The following is a 27113-nucleotide window of genomic DNA, read 5'->3' on the forward strand; positions in this document are numbered from 1 at the left end:
ATGAGATCACGACCTGAGCTAAAGTCAGACACTTACCTGAGCCACCCAGATGCCCCTCACTTCCTCTCATTTTTGACTCAAACATTTCCTTCTTGATGAGGTCTACCTTGGCTACTCCAAATAAAACCATGAGCACCTATTCCCACCTGTTCCCTATTTTCTCCATAGCCCTTATCATTGTGACATTTTACAATGCCATTTTTCATATTTTGATGAACATGGAATTTTGACTTTCTTCACTAATGTGTTCCCAAAAAGAGTGCTTAGCATGGGGCACTCAATATTTATTAAATGAACTTTCCCAGAACTGAACTCAAAATGAGTTTCCAGATTGAAAGTGTCCACCAAACACCCAGTAAAACCACTGCTAACTTTCCAAACACTAGGAATAAAGAGAAAAGATTCTGTCCACTTGCTGAGGACATAAATCAGAATGTTTTCAAATTTCTCGATAGTAACATGGTAAAGAGCAAGACAATGGACAATTCCCAGCCTAAAATTTATTCCCCAACTGTTAGACAAGTCTGAAGGTGGAATAAGAGCATTTTCAGACTCTTAAGATCTAAGGATAATTTGCCTCCTATGCATCCTTGCTCCATAAAGCGACTAAAGCATGTGGATCACCTAAGCAGAAAAAGGAAAGCATAGAATCCTGCAAACCAGAACATGTGAGGCATGCACAAAGATGTTCAGGGTCACAAGAAAGGGAGATTCTGGGATGACAAATGTGCACTAAAGCACAACCAGTCCAGTCTGAGGGATTTCGCACAATGCAATCTCACGATCTCTGTAGCCTGGTAAAACTAGCAAAGGATGTGTTGTGCAGAAATGATGGAACAAACCAAGAAGGTAGGGAATACTATGGAGAAAACAGGAATTCTCATTTAGGAGAAAGGCAGAGGAAGTCCGAGGACATGAGCTGTGCAGCATTCCAGAGAGCAGTGGCATTGCCCTGGAGGCATCACACCAAGGGGGTAAACAGAACTGACAAACTGATTGATGGGCTCATCCTTGTGGATGGCTATGAAGTAGTTTGGAAAGAATTAGCAGTAGGTACAAAGGCAACTAAGCTGTGTGTGTGTGTGGTAAATTTAAGTTTAGGAAACACAAAAGTAAAACAGGAATGTATCATTTATAAACATGGAGCTGCAAGAAGAAACTGGAGGCATGAACAGACTACTGGATTCTTTTATAAGCCATTTAAAATTCTATGTATTCCTTTAAAAATTAAAAGTGATTTTCAAAAAGATACACTGATTTCTCACTAAGCTTTCCAAACTTCTCACCTCTGGGAATTTTTCTTTCACAGTATTTACCTACCAAAATGTGATGGTAACCGATGTTGGTAGCTAGGATCCCAGGTGGCAAAGACATGAAAGAATTGAAGAGTACTTTGAAATAGTTTTATTGGCTCATAAGACCTTTGCATATAAAAAAAATACCCAAAACACTATGCAGTATTAAATCACAATTACATTTTTTTTTTACCAATTCAAACTACCCTGAATATACATCTTTTAAAGGAAAAAAATCCTACAGAACTGAATTCTGAAATGACATTATGACTTAAATACTATGACAAAATAGATAATTCCTTATAACATTAATTCATTGCACAAAGCTGCCAGATATTTTCATAAGCATAACCATTGCACAGAGTGCAAATGAACACAATTTCAATGTTACACATTTAGTTGAAATACATGTGCCTCCACCTAAGAACTCTGACATTTCTGGCACAAAATGTTGGTCTCTCTGAACTTCCACCAGGCAACCAACTTCACAATCCAGTTACTCTTTCTCTCCCTAAAAAACAGACACATCCTTCTGCCATCAAAGCCTACAAGAGTCAGCATCGCCTCTGCTTAAAGAAATCGACTCCTCTCAATTCTTCTGGCAGGTACTCTTGATCCACAGGCTCACTGTACATGGGGTTGTACTTGTAGCCCTTGCCGTAGCCCAAATCCTTCATCAGCCTGGTGGGCGCGTTCCTCAGGTGCAGCGGGACGGGGGGCAGAGGCCCCTGGTGGTTTCGCAGGCAGGCTTTGACGTTGTTGTACGCGCTGTACACCTCAATGGACTTTGGGGCTCTGGCAAAATAGACTACACACTGGGCCAGAAGCACCTACGGCAAGAAGGAAACATTTATAATGAAGGTGCCAGAAAGTTTGTCTTGTGGAATATTTTATGACATCTCTGGTTAACTCTGAAAAGATTCCCACCATGCTTTCATTACCCCCTTTTCTGCCTACAGCCCAGATAACCACCTGTGATGGGAAGAAGAAATTCCTACAGGAGGCGCGAGGTGAACTAGACCAATGATATCCTTTTTTTTGTTAAACAGAACTTTTTACTAAATGATTTGTTGTTAAAACCCCAACGTAGAAAAGATAAATATGAAGCTGCTCTGTTTGTGGGTGAACTTACAGAAACTTCCTGTTCAGCTGTTTCAACACTTCTGCCCCCAGGAAAGCCTGAGCACCTCCTCCGAAACCAGGACTACTAAAAAGTTTCTGCTGTTGACACCTAAGGTCTCCTCGCTCTCTAGTGTCTAAGCTTCTAAAATGAGAGTTAAAAAGCCAAGCAGCTTCCTCAGTGGGCTCACACATTAAAGGTGACGGTAGAATGGATGTTCAAATCCACAAAGGGACACAGCACAAGAGAAAGGAACTGATTTACAAAGAACTGGCTGATGACTTTACCTCACATTCGGGCATGCCTATAAAATGACAGCCTTGGTAGGCAGCAACTGCTTGTGTTAACGCAGATGGGTCTGCCAGACCTGTCACACACACAGAAAGACAGAGGAAAGTTTAAGTCACAGTGCACACTCCCACCCAGGCCAGTCAGCGAGCTGCTGCGACTAGAGACCACCACTGCCTGTGGACTTTGTTGACCAAAAAATCCCATTTAGCAAAATGGACAGACTTTTCTCTGATCTCATTAGCTTATTCAAGAAATATTTACTGAGTGGTAAAGTGTTTCCTCATGGATAAAAACTACATCTAGTAGGAAAAGGGCGTATATACAACAAACATGAGGAGCAAAGGCCATGCAGACACAGTCACAAGGACACACACATGAAAACCAAAACATCTACTAACATCAAAGAAAAGTAAAGCTTTTCTAATCTTTTTCTTTAGTGTCTAGAACCTTCCATTTCTGTTTCAGGAGGTGTCCACTGAAAACCTGAACACGTGACTGCAAAGCATTTAAAATATTTTATTTCAATACTCATGTTAGGAAAATCACTACTGAAGAGGAAACATTGATGACTTTAGGAACATAGATACTCAAAAGTACACACTCAATGCCAAGAAATAAACCCGTGAGTCCACACTTGTCTTATCTTCTCCTTACCTGTCCACATCATACCAAGAAATTCTTAGGCCAAAAAGCAGCAGCATTCCTGCCCCCAACACCATGCAACCCCATCCTTTGTGAACACCAGGGTCTGGGTCCTTCCCAGAACACTCACCTATGTCCTCACTGGCAAACCTCACAAGCCTCCTTGCCACATACAGCGGATCCTCTCCTCCTTCAAGCATGCGTGCGAGCCAGTAGAGGGAGGCACTCTGGTCTGAGCCCCTCATTGATTTATGAAGTGCAGAGATGCAGTTGTAATGCTCTTCTCCTAGACACCACAAAAAGTACTTGCTCAACTGTGGGCCAGAAGTGGGAACACACAAAGCTCACAGGAGGGTCATCTGAGCCATAGGTTTGCTTCACTGGGTTGATTTTAAGGAAGCCTGGATAAGGGACCCAGGAAAGCCTGGGGAGAGTGAGATCTGACAGCCATCCTCAAGCTGCTTGGCGGGAGGGTGCAATGCCATGGGCATGGAGCAGACCCATGCAGTTCCTGTACGGCCCGTGGGGCTGTCTGGTAACCTGGTCCACTCAGAGAAGGAGGCTGCCTTAGAACCTGTGCTGTCCATGCGGCGAGGGAGTACAGACCAGGCGAGGAGAGGTGGTTCTCCGGGGCCCCACTGGACTGCCACAGCCAAGCGAGGAAGGAGAGGGATTCTGATGTTCCATTTCTACCATGTGCCCCCCTGTCATTTTGAGGAAAACTGACCCTGGGTCTGGTTGTAGCCATTAGGATGGAGAGTCAAGTGGCAAGGACAGCTGTTACAGTCCTTTTGTCCCTCAGTGTCCTTTTCAGCTGCCTTTCTGGTATCTGAAGGCTGTGGTCATTTAAATCTGGTTTGGGACACCCATGTGGTAGGATCCCAGAAGGGCAGACACATGGAATGACAGCTCTCACCGGGAAAGCACTGTAGTCCCTTGCCCTCACCACTTGGTCTCCTCCCACTTTTCACCCAGGATTCACATGTAAACAAATCAGTGAAATGTGGTTTTAAAAAACATATTTAAGAAGAGAAAATTTTATCTAAATATTTGTATTTGCACACATTTCATGATTTTCTAACCATCATCTCTTTCTTATGTTCGAGGAGAGGGCAGCCTCTTCCTGAGAGAGAGCTGGGGGGTTATTCTTATTAGTATTAGCCCTTCCAAGCAGGCACCAATGTGGACAGTGAGATCATGACCTGCTCTGCATAGCATTTGAGCCCCGGGAACAAGTCCCAGCATCTGACCATGCTGGTAAGACAATACTTGGCCTTTATGGCTTTCATGGGACAAGATGCTGGCCTGTCAAGGAGGAAAGACCCAAGAGGCTAACTGCAGGGACCTGAGCACCTCCTGTTCAGGAAGAAGGCAGATAAATGGTTTCAGCTCAGCCACCAGATTTCTGTGGACAAGCAGAGTTGCCCTCTAGCTCACGGCTTCCTCAGCTAAGTCACAATGTCACGGAGACTGGCTGTGAGAATGTTCTGGGTGAACTCCACAAGGTTCTGGCACACCCCTCATTCATAGACCTGACCGTTTCATGGATATATGGGAGATGAAAGAAGCCACTTCTGCTTCACTTTCTGTCAAATGTAAATGAGAACATGGCAATGAATCTCCCTGACACAAACATTACTCACTTTCTCATGCCTTTACTGCAGGTCAAAGCTGAAAGGTAAATACGGTTAAGAGCATGAGCTCTAAAGTCAGGCAGCCTGGGTTTGAGTGTCATACTTACTAGCCATGACCACGGGCAAGTTACTGATCCTCTCTACACCTCAGGCTTCTCAGTTGTAATGTGGGGATTAGAAGATTACGTGGTTCATAGGATTGAGTCTTAATGTATGCCTGGTATGCAGTAAGCACTCCAGAAACATGTAAGCATTAGATACCGCTCTAGGCTAGCTTTCATTTTTGCTTTTATCATATACCACTTTTTAACCTAAAATTTCAAGTTATTTATGTAGAATCCTGACCTTAATGCAAGGCAGAGAATTTGTTCTCATCTGGAAATTTCTTTACTCTGATGCAGAAATATCTGAGCTAGTTACTGGATCCTACATGTGAGTAGCTATACACTAGATGACATTAAAAGAAATAATTAAAATCGTGGGGGTGGGGATTTTTGTCTCACCAGAGTTATAAAAAGGCCCAAGAGTATAAGCTAGCAGGTTTCCAGGGCAATGCTTCGATCATCCCTATTTATGGAACACAGCTTGGAAGAGAACAATTCTCTAGGATATGAACTGTATGAGCGTCTACAGATCCATGGTTGTGCTGTTACGCTACAGTGGAGTAGGCTGGAGGTGGGGGGAGGGGAGGGATGGTCACATTAAGGATTGACTTGTAGAATGTGTGGTTTCTCAAGGCCCGACCCCAGGCAGCCTCCTACTGTCCCCAGTCCTTCCTGGGGCAGCACAAGAGCCACAGAGAGAGTGGTCCCCATTGTGCATGGCTCCCCTGAATGGAATATGAGCCCTAAGAAGTAGAAACCCTATGACATGTCTGACATCCACTGTGTGTGTATGGGTGTGAGTGTACTCACGTGAGTGTGTGTTACTGTGTGAGTGTACTCTAGTGGGAAACTGGTGACCTCAGGGTGGGGCTGGAGTGGGGAAGGACACAGTCCTAGGAACCAGTCTGGCACCTGGAGTTAAGAATGAGTTTTACCGCTTGTTTTGTGAACTAAGGCAACCTTTGTTATCTGTAAAATGGGGACTATAATAACTACCTCCTATGGTAATTGTGAGAATTAAAAAAAAAAGACAATATGTACAAGATACTTAAATATTCAATGCTAGTTAATGTTATGTTAAATGGTAGCTTTTTGGTTTTTAAATGACAGTCTGATAAAATGTGAAAAAATAGTTCCAATCCATCCAGTCAAAATGAAGAATCTCCTTTAGGACATGTACAAGCAGGGAGAGAACTCCTGTTGTTGGAACACCAACAATGGAGAGTCCAGTACGTGGGAATATTTTTGCCTCTTAAAATTTAAACTTTTGTTCGTGTCCCCAATTCTTGTATTTGGTCAAAAGTAAAGCAAAGCTCCAAGACTAGAATGCTTTACCTTTCAGGTTTTCTAAGCATTCATATGACATTCGGGAGCACAGATAGCTGGCCACCTGGGATCTCTGAGCTCTGCTAGGAGAGGTCCTGCCAAGAGGCACGTTCACATCAGAAAGTAGGGTTATTTGTTAAATGCCTCTAAGGAGTCCTTACTAATATGTCCATAGTGCTTATTAGCACCCCCCATCCCCACCCCCAATCATTTGAGGCACACTAAGGCTGAAGAGCTTCTGTCATTTCCCCAAAGTCACACAGTTTTCTGTTCAACTCAATAGGAGGCAGTGCCTGGAACCAAAAGTCATTTAAGCTCTTCCACCTCCCTTCTCTAACCAGTAAGAAGTATTCTCCATCATCAAAAAGCATTTGGAAATATTGTAGACAAGGTACTACTGCCTACATGATATCTGGAATGTTCAATTCTCAGCTTCTTTTTCTGGCATAGCTTTTAAAGGTATGGAAATTATTCCAGTTATTACAATATGATTCTATCCAGAATCACACAAATACACAAGCCCCAGAGTCCAGCCTAATCTACCGTATGCTATCTTCACCATCCATCTCTTTTACCAAAAGATATGACTGTGCTGTGCTTATGACATTTAATATTTTTTTCAAATCTGGTAACTGTAAATGCAGTGCTATAAAAACAGAAAAGTGTACACAGCAAAATTAGTATTTTAAAAAAGCTATTAAACTAAAAGCATCACATCAAGATCCATTTAACTTCATTTTTAGTTGAGACTCTAGAAATTAACTATTTTAATTCTCATTAAACTAATAGAAATAAGTCACTTATTGCAAAAGTCCTCTTGTTATTTACTGCCATTATAAATGATCACAAAAATTACTATCAACTGTGAATGTAGGGGCTTTCAAAAATACTTGGTATTCTAAAAGGCACTATACCAGAGAGTAATGGAAAAATACCAACCTACCTTATAAGGAAAGTTTGAAGCCTGCAATTTCAAACATGAAAGCTCTCAATTCTTATCAGGACAGCTTCTGTTCTGTGCCTCTCACAAGAAAGGTCAGGAAGCTAGGTCTTTGAAATCAGGCTCTGAGTTGGAGGTTTAATTCAATTACCAATATGGAGATCCAACTGAGAATCAAGTTCATGTTTTGAACTCAGCTGAAAGTCAGAAGCCTGGGATGTGAGTATATGGACACAACTTATTTCATTAAAGTTTCCCTCTTTTCACATTTCGGTTACTTACCTGCTCGGTCATATAAAATATGAGATTGCTGGAGGCCTTCCTTCACATCATTTTCAGTGATCAGAACTCTACTAGGAGAATAGGTTTGCCCACTCTTCTTACAAAACATCTTCCTAGAGCTTAACCTGGCCAGCACTGCCAGCTGCAGTCCATTCAATCCAGCTCGGGCGTCCCCATCGCTAAGATAAGCCAGAGTGTCTACTGCTTTATCCTCTATGAACACGGACGGCCTGCAACACAAGCATGGTTAGTCACTACCACTTTCATGTTCTGCACTTATTCTGTAGTACTTCTTACAGAACTGCTGTGTCTTAGCAAGGTCACTAAAAAGCTACCTTAGGTTCAAGGCTTCTGCCCTCTCTCCCTAACTCATGTTGTCAACAATGTTAAGCATTACCTAGACGGAGAACTGACCTTGAGTCACGATTATTTTACTGTGTAAGCACACACATATAAGCCATGTATGATGGAGACATGGAAAGATATGTGGTCTCTCTGGTTCTATCCTACAGAAAAGTGAAAAACACAGGAACACTAGGACTTCACTATAGTGTACAGAAAACATACTTCAAACACAGTCCCCAACCTGACAAGACAGGTGTGCTCAGATCACTTTCCAAACAGGGCAGGGCCTGCATCAAATCATGCAGTTCAATTCCCTCATTTTACAAACACATCAGGTTCCCAGCTACTTTGGACAAAGGCACTAGAAGCAGGCCTCTGGGATTTTGGCCTGGGGCGTGCTTCCAAGAGGTTAGGTATTAATTACATAAAGCCTACACAGAGTAGCAGAGAGGTCACTAGCCTGGGCATCTAACAGAAGACTCTGACAGAACTTGGCTGTAAGACCTTAGGTCAGGCACCTACCATCACATTTCTAAATGTGGACCTGCATACAGGTCTAATTAGGATTTATTGTCAAGTCTAATTCAGTAAACTTTTCTATTTCTAGTTAGACAAAATATCTCACATATTTAGTTACCTAGAAGGGTCCTAATTCTTGGATAGCTGTTAGCTGCACATTTGCAAAACAAAAAATAATTTTTCAAAGTTACAGCTCCCCCATGTCACTGCCAACTTTCAGCTGAAAATGTCTCTAGTAATTAATAAGCTGATTAGGACTGTCCAAATCAGCTACTTGGAAAACCATGCACAGGCACCTACTGGGCTGGGTCAAGGAGGGATGGTGGGGAGGGGGGTTCAGTCCATGAAAGGGGACCCAGCTTGTCTATGAAGGCCCATGCATAATTCCTTATCATACACCCATCACCTACTACTTCACTTTGGTGAATAGCTTGAATAACACCAAGTTGCATTTCATTCACTAAAAGATGTTTCTAACATCTTAAAGACTGCCTCATCTCATCCCATCTTTATCAAAGCCAAGACTTCCACTTTCTCATCTCTCACCACACATAAGGCACCTGTTTTGTTTTAGCTTGATAATGAAATGACTCTCTCATCAGACTCCTGACAGCTAGCTGCCTGGGCCCCAGAGTCATAGTTACAGTTTAGAAATCCAACCTCCTCCCTTCCTGACCAGACAGATACTCAAAAAATACACGAGGCCCACATCACTGGCACTTTGTAAAGCCAAGGAAGCATTTCTCAAACATACACTGTTTAGCAGATTCTAGATGATCTGGAAGAAGACGACAGACAACACATACTAAAGAAAATGTGTTAGGAGGGACTAACAATCAGAGTGAGTGTGGTAGCATCCGATGTACCCTAAAGGGAAGGGCACTCCTGGGGCCTGGTTACAGCACACTGTCTTTGTGTGTGCGCACACATGTGTGCATATTGGGGGGAGGGGGTAGAGGTGGGGGGAGGGGGTAGAGGCAACAAAATTGCCTGAACATCTAATTTCAGCCTCAGAACTAACAAAAGCAAAGCCTTCTACCTCTTTGGAAAGCTTCCTAGCAACAAAGAGCCCACAAGATCATTTACAGGAAGGAAAAAGAATAAAGCAGGAGCCCTAATCAATCCTAACTGACTGAACCATCAGTCCAATGGAGTTGGGCCATTTGTTGATCACATTTGTCATTTATCTCCACTAAATGTTGAGGCCTCAAGGACAGGAATTATGTTTTATTCTTTTCTTACATCCCTAGTGCTTGATGGAGAATAGACATTCAATATCTGCACAATGAATGGACTAATTTCAATTTCTTCCCACAATCTCAAAGTGAGATGTTTATTTTTTAAAAATTGTAACATATGAAAAAACATTAAAACAACAACAAAACCCTTTTCTGCGCCACCTAGAGATAATAGCTACTAGGTATTATGCTGAATTTCCTTTATGATCCATCTACCCATGCAACCATCAACTTTATATCTAAATTTTAAAACAAAACTGAGATTATACTATAGTTTGCATCTTTAACAATTATATAATATTTTGAAAAACAAGCTATTCAGAACTCTGAATATTATTATTTTTTTTTTTACAAAATGTACAGTACATAAAACTTGAAAAAGAGAGAGAGAAAGGAATGAAAGTTATCTACTGCTGTACTACCTTAATATTAGTATTTTGGTACATATCCTCTTGCTATGAATTTGTCCACTACATATATTTAGTGGCATGAAGTGCTTTGGGGACAGAAAAAAGATGGGTGTCCTTATATACCCCAGCATTGACTATCCTGCCCCATTTCCATTGGTCCTCATACAGTCAGCAAGCAGGCCTTATTAATTATGAAAGAAGCCAACTAGCAAACTGCTCCATAGATATATAAACAGCATAATGTAAATGGGCCTTTAAATGGGTATTTTATGTGGTTGGAAAATAGGAGCCTTCCTTTAATTTTTAAACTCTTAATTAAAGTCCGAGTTATTCTATTGGTATCCTTTTAAATCACATTTGGCATCACAGGGAGTGAGAGAGCTACTACAGTAAAACCAGAGTTGAGAGCTTTCACCCAGGCTCCCACTGCTCCATTCTTTCTCCCCCTTGGTATGTTCCACATTCCAAATTTCACCCCTGTCCAAAATGATGAGTATTTTTAAACACAAATGAATCTGTCAGCAACTCTGTTCAAGTAATAAAAGGCGACTGCTGAAGGCACTCACAATGGTCACACAAGCAAATTACCTAATGGAAATTTGCTATTAAGAACACTGTACAGATGTTCAAAAAGTTCTATCTATCCTCCAATATATCTTGAACCCCAATTTACACTACCTTGGTTCTGAAGAGTAATAAAATGTGTTAAAATATCTTGTGATCTTAGAAGAGGGAACACATGAGAGTGCTCATGCCAAGAACAATGAAATAAGGAATATTTATATTGAGATTTGCAAAACTCCTTAGCAGATAGTAACTATTGTACAAATTATCTTGAAAGAGTGCTCCTAGTCCAAAGATGTTATTTTAAAATTTAAGCATAAACCTATAAAATGTTTTCCATTTGGAAGTAACTTTCCAAGTTAGAATGGAATTAAATAAGGCAAAATCTACTTTGGGGATAGAGTGTCTGAACTTTCACATTATCCTCCTAAGAAATAGATAATAAATTACATTGTAAAACACTGTTCCATAATTTAAAAAATGGTTAAAATAAGTGCATTGGAAAAGATATTTCCAGTTTACAGATGTAGAAATAAAAGACTTAGCCTCATTTCTCTAAATGAAGAAAAATACTTTGGTCTTAGCAGGAATGGGAAGCAAGCTGCAAAGAAAACTTCCTCCTTTCCTTTTTTCTCCAAGGGCCTGAATCTTTCTGTACACTGTTTTTCTGGTGGTTGATACTGAGATTTGGAGAATTCTTTTTAGATGGTGGGATGTTTAAGTTGGAGGAGGAGTGAAATAAGTGAAAATGTACCTGTTACTTCATGGCAGAACAAAAAAAAATATGTATGGCTCAGTTAAACTCTCTCCCTAAGTTATAAAACAATACTCTGTGAATCTTTCACTAAAGAAAAGGGAACATTCCATGGTCAGGGTAACAATTGCCTAACAGTGGTCCTCAAGCAGGGATGTCCATCAGATTACAGAGAACTATCCTAAAATACAGATGTATGTATCTAACCACAGATTTAGTGATTCTAAAATCTCCAGGGACAGACCCCCCCCCCCCCCCCCCCCCCCCCCCCCCCCCCCCCCCCCCCCCGTCCCTGGGGCACAGGAACAGCTGATCCTTCAACAATGTGGGGGTTAGGGGGAAATGACCCCCAACACAAAAAACATTTGCATAAAACTTTGCACTCTCCCAAAACATAACTACCTATAGTTTACTGTTGACAGAAGCCTTACCAATAACAAAAAGTCAATTAACACATATTTTATGTCATCCGTATTACATACTGTATTCTTACAATAAAGCTAGAGAAAGGTTATTTAGAAAATCCATTTACAGTACTCTACTGTAAGAAATCTGTGTATAAGTGGACCCGTGTAGTTCCAACTCATGTTGTTCAGGGGTCAATTATATTTTCAAAATGTATTCCTGATAAATGTGGTGTATAGATGTGGTTAAAAGGCACTACTGCTGGGGTGCCTGGGTGGCTCAGTCGGGTAAACATCCGACTTTGGTTCAGGTCGTAATGTCATGGCTCATGAGTTCAAGCCCCACGTCAGGGTCTGTGCTGACAGCTCAGCCTGTGCTCTCTTCCTCTCAAAAATAAACAAACAAGAAAAAATTTTAAAAAAAAAGGGCACTACTGCTAAGTTATAGATGAGAATCTTTTTTTCCTAATCCTTTACAAATTAAAAGTGTTGTTCTCATACAAAGGAACACAGAGAAAGATTAGAATGTTAATACTCACCAGTAGCATTAAAAAAATTGTTTTTAATGTTTATTCTTGAGAGAGAGCACGAGCAGAGGAGGGGCAGAAAGAGAGAAGAGAGAGAGAGAGAGAGAGAGAGAAAGAGAGAGAGAATCTGAAGCAGGCTCCAGGCTCTGAGCTGTCAGCACAGAGACCGATGCGGGGCTCGAACTCACGAACCAAGAGATCATACCTGAGCCGAAGTCAAACGCTTAACTGACTGAGTCACCCAGGTGTCCCTCACCAGTAGCATTTTAACCTGGTACTAAGTGAAAGTAACTCGCTTCACTTGCTCCTAGATCCCTTCTAAACTGAGTACAGGCACATCACCCTTACAGTGCTTCTGATTGTACTTCACAGACTCCACACTTTTTTTTTTTTTTTTTTAACATTTATGTATTTTTGAGACAGAGAGAGACAGAGCATGAACGGGGGAGGGGCAGAGAGAGAGGGAGACACAGAATCGGAAGCAGGCTCCAGGCTCCGAGCCATCAGCCCAGAGCCCGACGCAGGGCTGGAACTCACGGACCGCGAGATCGTGACCTGAGCTGAAGTTGGACGCTTAACCGACTGAGCCACCCAGGCGCCCCACACTTTTTTTTTTTTTAAACAAATTGGAAGGTCTGTGGCCAGCCTACATGGAGTAAATCTATTGGTGTCATTTTCCAATAGCAATTGCTCACTTCATGTCTCTAGGTCAGATTTTGATAATCCTTGCAATATTTCAAACTTTTTCATTATTATTTGTTATCTGTAAGTTTAGTGATCTCTGATATTACTACTCTATAATTGTTTTGGGGTGCCACAAACCACACCCACATAAGACAGAGAATTTATTGGCTGATAAATATTTGAATTCTGACTGCTCCACCTACCGGCCATTCCTGTATCTCTCATCCTCAGGATGCCCTATTCCCTGAGACACAACAATACTGAAATCAGGTCAATTAATAACCCTATAGTAGCCTCTCAGTGTTCAGCTGAAAGGAAGAGTTGCATGTCTCTCACTTTAAAAACCAGAAATGATTGAGCTTAGTGAGGAAGGCATGTTGAAAGCCAAGACAGGCCAAAAGCTAGGCCTCTTACCCTAAAGAGTTAGCCAAATTATCAACTCAAAGGAGAAGTTCTTGAAGGAAATTAACAGAGCCAGACCCTCTCTTCAGTTCTGTGACAGCTAAGAGCGGTAAGGAAGTTGCAGGAGAAAAGTCTGAAGCTAGTGGAGGTTGATTCATGAGGTTTAAGGCAAGAAGCCATCTTCATTAAGTTCAGGGTGAAGTAACAAGTGCTGATGTAAAAACTGTAGCAAGTTATCCAAAAGATCTAATGAAGGTGGCTGCACTAAATAACAGATTTTCAATGTAGACAAAACAGTCTTCTATTAGAAGATGCCATCTAGGGACTTTCATAGCTAGAGAGGAGAAGCCAAAGCCTGCCTTCAAAGCCTAAAAGGACAGTATGACTCTCCTGGTTGGGGCTAATGCTGCTGCTGACTTGAAGTTGAAGCCAATGTTCATTTATTATTCTGAAAACCCTAGGCCCTTAAGAATTATACTAAATCTAGTCTGCTTGTGCTTTATACACGGAACAACAAAGCCTAGATGACAGCACATCTACTGACAACATGGCTTACTGAATATTTTAAGCTCACTGTGGAGACATACTGCTCAGAAAAAATGGGTTCCTTTCAAAATATTCTTGCTCGTTGACACTGTACCTAGTCATCCTAAAGCTCTGATGGAGATGTACAAGGAGAAGAATGTTGTTTTCATGCCCATTAACACGACACCCACTCTGTGACTAATGGATCAAGGAGTCATTTCAACTTCTTAAGTCTTATTATTTAGAAAATATTTTGTAAGGCTAGAACTGCCATAGTGATTCGTCCGATGGATCAGGCAAAGTCAACTGAAACCTTGCTGGAAAGGATTCACCATTCCACATGTCCTTAAGAACATTTGTGATTCATGGGAAGAGGTCAAAATATCAACATGAGCAGGAGTTTGGAAAAAGCTGATTCCAGTTCTCACAGATGACTTTGAGGGGTTCAGGACTACAGAGGGGGAAGGAATTGCAGATGGGGTGGAAACAGCCAGAGAACTAGAAGTAGAACCTGAAGATGTGACTGAATTGCTGCCATCTGATGACAAAACTTGAATGGTTGAGGAACTGCTTCCTACAGATGAGCAAAGAAAATAGTTTCCTGAGATGGCATCTACTCCTGCTGATGATGCTGTGAAGACTGTTGAAATGACAAAGATTTAGAATATTAGATAATTTTGTTGGTAAAGCAGTGACAAGTTTGAAAGGATAGACTCCAATTTCAGAAGTTCTACTGTGGGTAAGATGGTATCAAACACATCACAAGCTACAGAGAAACTGTGAAAGGAAGAGTCAATTGATGCAAATGAAACAAACTTCATTGTTGTTTTATTTTACTAAATTGCCACAGTAACCCCACCTTAAGCAACCACCACCCTGATCAGTTATCAGCCATCAACATCAAGGAAAACCTTCCACCAGCAAAAAGATTAAGACTTGCTGAAAGTTCAAATGATGTACAGCATTTTTCAGCAGTAAAGTTATTTTTAAATTAAAGTAGGTATGTTGTTTTTTTAGACATAATGCTGTTACACATTTAACTCACTCTAGTGTAGTATACACGTAACTTTTGTATTCAATGGAGAGCCAAAAATTCATCTCACTAGCTTAACTGCAGTGCTTTGGAACCAAACTCAAATTATGTCTTAAAGGATGACTGTAGTTAGAAACATGCCTTCAGAAGCTGGCTCCATTGCATTCAAGCAATGTGCCTCAGTTTCCTCATCTAATAAAAGGAGATAACAATACCGACATCAGAGAGAATTAAATGAGACATAAAATCTTAGGGCAGTGCCTAACATCATGAACACTCAATAAACATTAGCCATTTTTCTTGTAAGAATCATTTTAACTAGCCTAGTCAGTAGCATTCTCTCTAGAATTGCAAATCTTCAAGGCAGAGTCAACTCTGCTGCTTCCAGGATAACAAGACTAAAAATAAGACAAAACAAAACTACTTTCTCCAAAAAGAGAGAACCTAAACTTCACAGACATAAATCCCCTTTGTGTTTAATCCCATGGAGGCACACATCTTTCCTTATTACACTATACCTTATACCTGGTAGGGAATAGTGAGGTGAATAGTGGCCTCCAAAGATGTGCCTAAATCCTAATCCCTGAACCCGTGAATTTAACTATATTAAGGATTTCAAGATGAGATCATCCTGGATTTAGTATGGGCCCTAAATCGCAAATGTCCTCACAGGAGACAATAAGAGAGAAGGCAGAGGGACAAAGACTGCCATGTGAAGATGGAGGCAGATACTGGATTGATCCTGCCACAAGCCAAGGAATGCCAGGAACCACCAGAAGCTAGAAGGAAAGACTATCCTAGAGCCTTCAGAGGGAATGTGGCCTGCCAACAGCTGGATTTCAGAGTCTTTATAACTGTGAGAGAATAAAACAATAAAAATATTGTTGTAGGCCACCCAGTTTGTGGTACAGGTTTTCCCCCCACCCAAAAGGTTTCACCCTTGAAACCTTTCACAAGGCAAAATGGCATTGAAGAGGCAATTACCATTAATTTATAATGAAAATTTTTTAGTGTTCTCAAACCCCAAAAGTGACCTCTCTTAGGCTTTTCTGGTATCTTAGGACACATCTTACCAACAGATGTACAAAACGGACTGAGATAAAGCACATGCTCACAGACATAATCCAAAACTATAGTGGCAGGATGCCGAGATGCGGAGTGTAGCTGCCGGGGAAGGGGCCTGGTGGCGCCACTCTCCCTGCTAGGTGGGCATTGTCTCTATGATTCACTGTAAAACAAGTGTTGAATGCTGTTTTTGCTTTTTGCCTTTTTTTGGGGTAAGAGTGAAAATCCTCTTCAAATTTCTTCCATTAATGACAATAGGTATTAATGTAGGTCTTTTGTGAATGTGAAGTGGTGTAATGTGAACTTTCAAAAGGCAGGGGATATCCAAAATTTGTGATGGCAGGAACAGGAAACAGATACAAGGTCTGTTAACTGATTGATGTTTCTGGTTGCCATTATTTTTGTTGTAATTTTTATAATGTATGCTAATGTACCTTTCTTTCTTTGTATCAAATTATTTTTAAGGAGAGTTATTAAAATCCACTCTAACTAAACCTGTAACTCCTGATTGGTACTTCCTATTCTAGTGTTCCACTACCTTTCTTTCCATTCAGTGTTAGAAAAGGTTATTTTTGAAAGGCAGGTAATAATATTAATAATAATATTAATTAATAAAAACAAACCAAATGATCCTACAGCTGTTTTGTCTTGGTCCTCCTCTTTGTGATCAGAGAAAAGCCCCAGTCTGAGTTAAGCCACAGCACCCTCACGTCAGAAGGACAGAGCCATGTTAACTCTTCCAACCAACTGTTGGAACTCTGCCTAGTTAGTGACAAGGCAATCATGGCTCCTCACTTCTCTCTCTTCATATCCAGAAATGAATGCATGTTATCTGGCCCACAAACAACGGCTTCTTTAGGGGGTTTTTGGATATGTGTGTGTCCTATTATGTGGAATCTATAATCCTTCAAAGCTGCAAGTTCTTGGAGTGACTAACCACTAGTTCACTTCCTCATTTCCAGCATTACAAGCTCAATGGATAATAGACCATGGATTTTTTTTTTCTCCTGGTCTCCAAAATTAACCCAGTGCACAGATAACGTGCTTCGCTGTTTGTACCATGTGACCAAAATGCTTAGCAAAATACATGAACACTACTGATTACCCATACAAACCAAAAGAGTCATGGTACAGATAATTCAACATAACTTACCAACTTATCTCTATCTTTCTCTTCACAATCAACTCACAATTGAATAGAGTACTATTTTGCAGATGTTTCACTAAAGCTGTGAGGTGGTAAACATGGGAGAGTATAGGGAAGATGCCTTTCTTCCATCTCGTTGCCTGGAATGCAGGTATGATGGCTAGAGCAACTTGGGGCATGAGATTGAAGTCATGTGCTAAAGGTGGTAGAGCAGAAAGATAAGGGCCCAGGTCCCTGAGGATGCCATGAGGCTGACCAGCAACTGCATTTTTTACGCTTGTCTATCTTCAGACTCTTACATGAAAAGGAAAGTTCTATCTTGGTTATGCCAGTTAATTTGATTCTTTTCCCTGTTATATGCAACCCAACCTAATCCTAAGTGGTTCCATAATGTTGAGTACTCCCTCCTTGCTGAAGCATCCTTATGGTTTTTTTATCTTTCTGGACTTTGTCTCCTCTCTTACAAAATAAATGCTGGTAAGTCCTCAACTCACTGCCCTTATTTCCTGGCCCTCTTTAGCTCTCCTATTCAAACACATGGGATATACGATCCCTGAAATGCCGGTGGCTCCCAAATCTCTGGGCTCAAACATTTCTACTGCTCTCCTGACTTCTTTATCTAACTGCCTAGAAAACCTTTCCATATGAATCATCCAGAGGCCCCACAAACTGAACAAGTCCTAAACTGAACTCCACATCTCCTTGTATCTTTCTTTTCAAGCATACAACTACTTGCCCAGTCACCAGGTATCAAAGTCATCTTGGACACTCCTTTTTCCTCCCTCCTCACACCCAAGCCTACAGACCTGATTTTGCAATTTTTCAGAGCAGATCCTGGCTTTGTTGTTCAAGTCACCTGCATTTGTCATTTGTCTTCGGCATCACTACAATAGCTTCCTAACTGGTCTTCCTGCTGCCTGGTGAGGGGTGGGGAAGATGGGACTTGACTCCATTCATCCCATCCTCTCCAATGCTATACTCCTCTTCCTAAAATACAGAGCTGAGCATGTCACTTACTCTCTCACTCAAAAACTTTCTTTGGTTTCCCATAGCTCTCCACATCACTCACCTTACTTTTAGAGCACAAGTCTTTCATAATCTGGCTCTGCCTCCCTCTCTGGCTTCACTGACCATCACTTCCTCACATCCACTCTTCTACTCAGCCATAATGAATGGATCATACTACTTATTACCACCTTGCCTTTTACATGCTGTATCCCCTTGCCAAAATGAGCTTTCCATTTCATCTAGTTAAGTTCTGCTTACCCTCCGAACTTTAACTCAGCATCTCCCTCATCCAGCAGGTGAAATATTTGATTTCACATATTCTAGATGCCTCTTCTCTATCCCCCACTGCTCCTTGGTCATATTGCAATCATGTGTCCCTGGGAAGCCAATTTACTCTTCTATTTCCTTATCACACACTAAGCTTTTTAAAGGCACAGGAATGTGCTTTTCAATACTCAGCCAAGGTCTAGCATATGCAGGGCCTTCAATTTATGTTAAATAAATAAACACAGAGGGAAAAGCTTAAAAAGAAGGCTTTATCTCACTCTAATGGGAATATGTCATGTACAAATGTATATACTACATAAGAATTCACAATTCCTCAAGAAAAATCAAGAATGGTGGTAAGCATCAGCTTGATTCATTTTCAGACCAGTACCTGCTCAGCTCATCTCATCTACAACCTGAAACAGTCTAGACCTCTCTGTAAACTAGGACACCAAAATATAAGACTACAAATGCACTCATGGCTTCCCAGAGAAAGTAATTACTTGGGGTTAAAAGTCTTTCCTATCCTTCCAGCTGGATTAGTGTAACCAAATTTAACTTACACCCACAAGAATGTATATATATTTGAAGCCAGTCAATAGACGTGAAAGTTTAATTTTACCTAAAATTGAAAGAAAATAAAATCCATTTTTAATTCTCCACAGCAATTAGGGTGGTCAGGTGCTTCTGTTAGGAAGTCACTTACAAGAGTTCTCTCTGTGGCCTATGCCATTTCCCAACTTAACTTTCTTGTCAGAATTGCTAACAAGTAGACCAATTATTCAAGTTTAATAAACTTTGATTTCACTGTTTGCTTAGACAATATTAAAGAAAAAGGTTCTTGATACCTGAGGAATGGAGCAATCAACCCTTATGCTACACACTCCAAAATCAAAATTAAACTACTTCTCTCATATTGAAAGTCAGAATTTACTCATTGAAAAAGCATTTATTAAACACATATACACTAGACACTGTGCTGGGAATCTGAATAAGAAGGACAAATTCTTATCTTCTTAGCCCTCCCCAGGAAGGGGAGGGATGGGAATAACAAAATAAACAAGTGAATGAAAATAAGTAATAATTAGCATCAATTTCAAATGAGGGATAGTGGAAAAAGTAAACAACCTATTAGACATGGTAGGTTTTCTCTGACTGAAATTCAATTTTAGCAGATTAAGGATCATTGGCTCACTTTTGTATCAGGCTCCCAGTTTCAATAATAAGAGAAATCTTAATTCTTTCACTTGATCCTCTCAAATTTTAATGTGCATGCAAATGACTCAGAGATCCTGTTAAGATGTAAAAATCCTTTTTAAAATGAGCTCCATGGTTCTTCCACTGTCCTTCTCATTTCACCTAATTATGGCATGGCAGTGATTGGAGAAAAAAGCCTGAGGGTATCTGAACAACAATTCCATGAAATCATGACCTGAATGAAATCAATAAAATTACCCTAAATTAATAAAAATGCAGGATATAAAGTTGTAGATATATTACGATAATCAGCACACAGAAAAAAAATACACGGAAATATGTTGCGATATTTCTCCCCCTTTCTTATCATGTTTATCACTTGGTTATATGTATTTTTATAGTGAAAATGTTGTTTAAAGGAAAGCTATACTAGATGTGAGTACATTAACTGATACCAGCAGGTTCCATATGTCTTTTTAGCCATAATTTTGATGGCTATGCCATCACAATTCCACCCTAAAATGATGTGACCTTTTGTGCCTGGGGGTCCTTGGCCATGTTTCAAGGCTTTCATGAGGCACAGCATAATTCCTCCTCCAAGAGACAGAGGCAAATGGGAGAGGCCAAACACACAGGGAGAGACTTTTGAAACCTAAACCCTGAATCTAAAACTATGTCTTGTACTTTAATCCTCACAGAAGAGTGGCTCCAGAACTTGGCCTCAGGGCAGGCACCAGCAGCTGTGGGGTCCAGAGCATGAAGAGGCAGGCATTAGTCTCTCATCAGACCAGATTATGTTCCACTGTGTTATTTCAGTTGACACATGAATAAATGACATCTGAAGAATATATTTGAGTATAAAGAAAACCTCTGACCCAAGTAATCTAATTGATTATACACCATATATACTCTATGTATTAATGAACTCATGTGGCACTCATGATACAGGAATAGATTGCCAAAAGGAAGAGAGAGCTTTTAATGTATTATTTTCAGTTAAAATTTCTTTACTTTCATAGAATTGAGTTTGACTTTTAAAGTGTGCAAAAATAATTCTAAAAAAATTTTAAAAATGTTTGATAACACATTAATTTTTATTTAGTATTTCTAAAAGAGAAGTGCAGGAAAAAAGAAATTGGAATCTGAATACAAATCTCGAAAGATCTGTAAGTCTATTTCATGAAAGAAAATAATTAATAAGCCTTCTCATAGTCTTCCAAGCCTTTTTAAAAAAAGTGTTAGAAAAAGAACAAAATCCTTAAGCACAAAAGCAAATACCCAAAAACTAAAACAACAGGCAAAAAGATGTTAAAGCTTGAAAAATTAGATGCACCCTGTATAGGGCTATAAAATCCATCTTAAAAGAAGTGCTTGCAAAGATACACTTGTTGGTATAATTGACCACTTCCCTCTACTTCTGTTTTCATTACTAGATCAACATTTCTTCTTTGTCCCCACCCTCTCCTTACTGCCATCCAGCCGTTTCTGGCCCTCTGCCAGGGGAATCTCTGGGAGGTGTATGCCCCCAAGATACTGCCCACAGTCAACTTACTCTGAACTGCTATTGCTGCTGTGGCTCAGAGGGTCAGTAGGACGACTGGAGTCTAGGACGTGGATTCCCAGGGAGTTGATTGCTCGCATTAGAATAGTCACCATTGCCTCTACGGGAAGCTTCTCAAGAACAATAACCCGACAGCGACTTAGGAGAGCAGCATTGACCTGGAAGGAAGGGTTTTCCGTGGTTGCCCCAATCAGAGTGATCGTCCCACATTCCACGTGAGGAAGGAAAGTGTCCTAATCATGGGAGGAAAACAGAAGAAATTGATTCCAGTCAACAACCTGCAGAATCCTATGTAAGTTGGTTATTCTTTCCTTCTCCTAATTTTGAATTCTGGAACAGCTTTATATTCATTGGATATGGATGCACTGTTGGGAGAGTGCAACTCAGGCTTTTTAAGCTGAAAATACATCTTTTAGAATATGAATGTCTAAGCCTGGCCATTTGCTGGTACACTAATAGCCCAAAGTAGAATTCTAATGTAGTTTCCAGGTAAATGATTTTTTTACTTAGAAAAGTATCTTCTAATCTGCCAGATAGCTTAAATATAGCAGCTATTTATTTGTAGAAGTCTAATAAAACACAAAAACATTAGGATTTCTAAAACTTTCTTCCTTTGTGAGTACTCAATCATAATAGTTATTCTTCCTAACAAAGCTGGTAAATACATATTGGTGACTATATAAACACTGGATGTTGCCTTACAGGGAAGAAATACTAAGATGAGTCAATGGTCTAATGAAACCTAGAGCAATAACAACCTGTCAGAACTCTGAAGGGTCCACTTAAAAAGAGATTCAGATCAGGAACAAAAGCTTAGTAGGGTTTTGTAAAATATTTCTTTCTCTGATTAAAAAGCTGCAATAAATCAAAGAAAGAAGTATACTTGAAAAAAAAGTTAATGCTTATTTAGAAAGAATGCAAAAATGGCTTGGCTTTGTTTATAAAAATAAATTGTCCTTGTACTTTTATTTCAGAAAGCCATTTAAATAATAGTAATGATTAGATCTTGTAACATTTACCCTGCTGAGAACCTGAGGTCACAGAAAACACTCTTTAATTTTGAAAATGAAAAAGTAACACTGTGTAGGAGAGAAGTTTAAAAATGTTGAAATAATGATCTTACAATCAAGGTAAACTGCTTACTGTGACTCCTAATATTTAGATTCAAAATCTGTAAAAATGATAAACTTGATCCCAAGCTGCTTTTCTGATATGTATAGCTCAGGGCCATACTAATACTTTCATTTATCATATAGAGAAAGCATTTTCTTGTCACCAAAAAAACCACAAAAAACCCAATAAGACGAAGTGGGGAAACAGGCTCAAAGGAGATGGACTGATAGTCTAAACCTCTCTATAGACAGAAAATTAACAATAACAACAGTCCTTATCATTTGCGTTTTTACGCTTTTCAAAGTGACCTCACATAGTTTATGTTCATAATGACCAAAACGTAGAAAGAAGTTAATATACCTGCTGAGATTTATTGAACCGATGAATCTCATCAATAAAAAGGATGGTTTTCCTTTTGAAAAAGCTCTTTTCATTTTGAGCTTGTTTTATGACATCTCGCACATCATTTGTCTTGGCATTTGTTGCAGACAATGTCACAAATCTTATGCTATGTTTCTTGCTGTTGTTGGCTATGATGTGAGCCAGAGTGGTCTAGAAAATATGACACACAGAGTTTGGAAAGCTGATCAGACACCCATGGGTACTAACACAAGCAGCATCAGCACTATTTACCAAGCAACTTGAACTCTTAAGAATGCTCAGCAGCAAAGATACAATCCAAAATACCATACCACAATTTTAAAAATTAAAAAAAATGTTAAAAATAAAACAGGAAAGTAGCTAAAACTTAGGCCAATCCTGACCTTTTCTCCTTTATACCTAACCCTGTTTGATTCCGTTTTTGGGGACTCTAAGATCTTTGGAATCCCCATAAAGGGTGGCTGTCTTGATTTAGCAGAGCCTGAGTGACAGCTGTGACCTCTTCCAGCCAAGAAAGCATTATTGCTGAAGGACTAGGTGTAGAAATGTGAGTCAGAACCACAGAATCAATCAATTCTACAACTGGAAACTTATCAGTGAAGCCTAGAAAAGGAGTGAGCCTTTGCACTGTAAGACCAATGACAATTCCCAAGCATTTAAGAGCACTGCAAGTTGCCACCTCTGAATGTCTACTTTGGAAGTAGATGAAACAATAGCACTCGGATCATGTTAGCAGTCATGAGAAAATGATGGCGAGATCAGTGACTGTCACTTAACCAGGTGCCCCATAAATGTGCTTATGTGCATATGCTGTTATTAACATCATTATTATTGTTAGCAGTAAAGTATAATAGTAAGAATAGGAATAAAGAAAAACTATGTTTACAGAGAAGAACAAATTTGGTCCTGAATGAATGGAAAGGTGGCACTTTATTTTCTAAAATTTGTATGGTACCATTAGATACTGTGGCTGCTTCTTTATCAAACCCCAGCCTATAGACTCCCACATAAACCTAGGCTTGTGCCTGATCACCAATCACTACACTGAGCAGCCCATTACATCTCTTGCCTGGCATCTTCTATTAGTTTACCCTACTCATTTTCCTAGGGAGTTTTTCTTGCCATCTGGTTCACCAACAGCTGATTAGCCATGCTCATGATCTTATGCAGGGTTCATGAACAACTACTAATAATACTCCTGCTCAGTCTCCTAAATGGGGTAACTACTAAATCTACCACCATGGTAAAATATTATCTGGGATAGACCTGATTTATTCCTGGCCAAAGGGAAAGTATCAGTGTGAAGAAAACACAAAATGAGCAAGATGCATTCTAGGAACTGGAGCAAAGGAAGGTGTGATTAAGATGCAGATGAAGCTGGAAAGAAAAACTGGGAAAAAAATCATTAAAGCCCTTGTATACTAACTAAGGAGTCTGAGTCACAAAGCTATGAGAGCCTCTTTACACTCTGATCCTGAATTTTGCCTTTCACTCACTGGTGCTCATCTTCCTCTTTCTTTCTGTGGATAGAAAAAAGTATTTAAACACCTTTTAGCCTTCTCTACCTTGCTTAACTCTGCCACTGTTTCTTAAGTATTCTTCTAATGACATGTCTTACAGACCCCAGTATCCTAACTGCCTTCCTCTGGACATGTGCTAGTTCCTAACAAGATGGACATCAAAATGCATTGATGTTTCTTCTCTAAAGTAGAAGGCATTATGAGGAGAGTTATGGAAATGCTAGGTCAAGACAATTTGCAAAAGGAAAAGAGTTTTCTATTAGTCTTGTTAAATAAATACATTCTCAAACATAAAAAAAAAAAAATCAGTTAAATTAAACCAACAGCTACAGGGAGGGGAAGGAAACACAACTGAAACAAACAAAAACAAATTTTGATTCCCCCCCCACCCCAAAGCTGAACCCATATACCTACAAATAAAATATACCAATGTTCTGCAATTTATAACACGTCGTTTCCTTGAGAACTGGGTCATTAATGGAAGGGTGGGGGCGCACGTTGGAACACAAAGATCAAATCTAAGAGTCCAAATATTTTTGTAAACCTATGAATTCAGACATCTTCATTTTGAAAATGACCAGAAAACGTGTCTTACAAATCTGGCGGGGTGTGTCTTTTCTACACCCATCACTGATTCCACCTGTGGGCCAGGCACTGCCCGGCTCGGATGGTACCTGAGGCCCTGCACTCAGGCCTCAATCTCAATATCCAGGGTGGACGGGCGGATTCTTCCGGGACGGCCTCCGCCAGGGCTCTCTGCCCGTTAGATGCACGCCCGACCCCGTAGAGATCAATACTCGGAACCCTTCAGTCAAGGCGGCACTCACCTTGCCGCAGCCGGGCGGTCCCCACAGGATAAGAGAGGGGATTTCGTTTGTCTCCAGGAGGGACCGGAGCAGGGTCTCCTGCCCCACGGCTCTGCTCTGCCCGATGTAGTCCTGCAGCGTGTCGGGACGCATCTTGTCGGCCAGCGGCTTGCCCTCCAGCATCTGCCGAATCTCCTCCGCCGCCAGCGACCGGGCGTGCGGGCGGCCCCCACCGCTGGCCCCGAAGGCAGCGGCGTCGGCGGCGTCGGCATCCCAGTGGCCCGGGTCGTCCTCGCCGTCCGCATCGGCGTCCCCGTCGCCATCGCCCACCGCCTCTTCCTCCTCCTGCGCCTCCGCCTCGTCCCAGCTCCGCGGAGATGCGCTGCCCGCCGCGGCGGCCGCTGCCGCCGGCCTCTTTCCCGAGCCCTTCCTCCCGGGACTGCTGGAGCGGGCCACCGGGAAGTCGGGGATGAGGCGGGCGCCGCTGGGCGTGGGCGGCGCGTCGTAGCTCTCCCGGCTCTCGGTCTCGCCTCCGTCGTCGCCCTCCTCGCCCTCGCCCTCGCTGCTCTCGGCCGCCGTCGGGGTGGCCGGCTGCTTCAGAGCCGAGCTCTCGGAAAGCCGCCGCCTCTTGGCGCTGGGCGGCGAGAGCCCCTTGGCCCGCTCCCCGGCGCGGTGTGGCCCGGCCGTGGGCTCCGCGTGCCCGGCGGGGTTGAGCAGCAGACAGCGGTCCAGGTGCGAGTTGATGTGCGCGGCGGGCATCATCTGCTGGCACACGGGACACTGCACCTGGTGCAGCTGCGACAGGAAGGGGTCGTCTTCCGGCCCGCTCACCTCCATGGTGGCCGCCGCCCTCGCCGGCTCCCGGCGCGGTCGCAGCAGCCCCTGCTCACGCCGAGGGCTTGAGATGCCCGCCGCTAGGCCCCGCGCCGCGCGACCCTCGCTCGGGGAGGTAGCAGAACGCGCGCGGGCCGAGGGAGGGCGCCGCTCATGCCTCACGTCCGGAGCTTCCCGCGTCGGCCCGCCCTCGGCCGGCCGCCGGCGGTGTCTCGCGCGGCGCGTCGGGAAGAGTAGTCCGCAGCCGTTTACCTCAGCAGCCGCTGGAAACGTCTCGCGCGGCGCGTCGGGAAGTGTAGTCCGCGGCAGTTCGACCAAGCCGCCGCTGGCATCGTATTGCCGCAGCCTTTCGGGAAGTGTAGTACACAGTACCCCGCCCTGACCGCTGAGCGTCCACTTCCGGCCGGCCGCGAGAGCCACCTTTGTGAGGGGCCGTGAGGGTGGCGGGTTGCGCGTGCGCAGAAGTGCGCGGTGGCGATAACGGCGTCCCTCCGCGCCCTTCGAGGCCGGTGACACCGGAAAGGAGTCGGTGAAAACGCGCCGAGATTGCTCTTGGGAAAGCGGCTTTTCACACCCAGCGGGCGTGTGGGGCCGGCCGGATGGGGAGAGGAGGCCCCTCAGGTTGTTGGTAATTAAAGGGAAATTGGGAAATACCAAACCGCTCCAGAAGAAAACTGGACAAAGGACCGGAACAAAAGAAAACAATGCAACAACTACACGTATGAAAAAAAAAAATGTTTACCTCAGAGAAATGCAAATAAGGAGAACATCCTCCACCTCACCCTCTTTTAGATTTTTGGCCTTTTTACCCACGAGCCTTTTACCTGAAGCACATACTTAGATGCTTGTCTCCTGTCTTCTACATTTAATAGTTAAAAATTAGACTTAGTTCTAAATGAGGTGAGTTAGTCAAGTTAGGCATATTTACCCCCATAGCAATAAAATGTTATTTTATTGCCAGTTAAAGTTACATTATAGGCAGTGATAGAAAATGCCCACCATAAATGGAAAAAAAAATGAGATTAAAACATCCAAGTGTGGTATTGTGTATCTTCGAATGATAGGGTTACCATTTTTTGTGATTTTCTACTTTCTGTAAAGCTCTCCTTCAAAAATGTATCAGAAGCATGCATTTTTCTTTTTTTTATAATTTGGAAGAGAATAAGTTGAGGGGG

General features: G+C 41.8%; 1 protein-coding gene across 2 annotated transcripts; it reads right to left on the minus strand.

The window, feature by feature from the left end:
- Positions 1-1415: 1415 nt before the first annotated feature.
- On the minus strand, positions 1416-26328 carry WRNIP1 (WRN helicase interacting protein 1). 2 transcript variants are annotated; one of them, XM_042938085.1, is made up of 7 exons: positions 25126-26325; positions 22758-22949; positions 21276-21517; positions 7635-7864; positions 3479-3634; positions 2703-2782; positions 1416-2125 (listed from the first exon to the last, which is right to left on the minus strand). In XM_042938085.1, exons 1-7 carry the CDS (start codon positions 25939-25941, stop codon positions 1850-1852), a joined length of 1992 nt encoding a protein of 663 aa, XP_042794019.1. In that variant the 5' UTR covers positions 25942-26325; the 3' UTR covers positions 1416-1849. The 2 variants fall into 2 exon arrangements, with proteins under 2 accessions (XP_042794019.1, XP_042794020.1); XM_042938086.1 differs by lacking the exon at positions 2703-2782 and having other exon boundaries at positions 1907-2125; positions 25126-26328.
- Positions 26329-27113: the final 785 nt, after the last annotated feature.

The sequence above is a fragment of the Panthera leo genome, chromosome B2 (genome assembly GCF_018350215.1).
Source record: "Panthera leo isolate Ple1 chromosome B2, P.leo_Ple1_pat1.1, whole genome shotgun sequence".
Lineage (NCBI taxonomy): Eukaryota > Metazoa > Chordata > Mammalia > Carnivora > Felidae > Panthera > Panthera leo.

Bases quoted from the DNA above. Each gene is read 5' to 3' on its own strand.
- WRNIP1 (XM_042938085.1), bottom strand. From the start codon at position 25,941: ATGGAGGTGAGCGGGCCGGAAGACGACCCCTTCCTGTCGCAGCTGCAC. The intron at 3,635-7,634 runs GTAAGTAACCGA...TGTGGTGTCTAG, and splicing joins TATTTTATATGACCGAGCAG to GAGAAGAGCATTACAACTGC. The intron at 2,126-2,702 runs GTAAAGTCATCA...TTCTTGCCGTAG, and splicing joins TAGGCATGCCCGAATGTGAG to GTGCTTCTGGCCCAGTGTGT.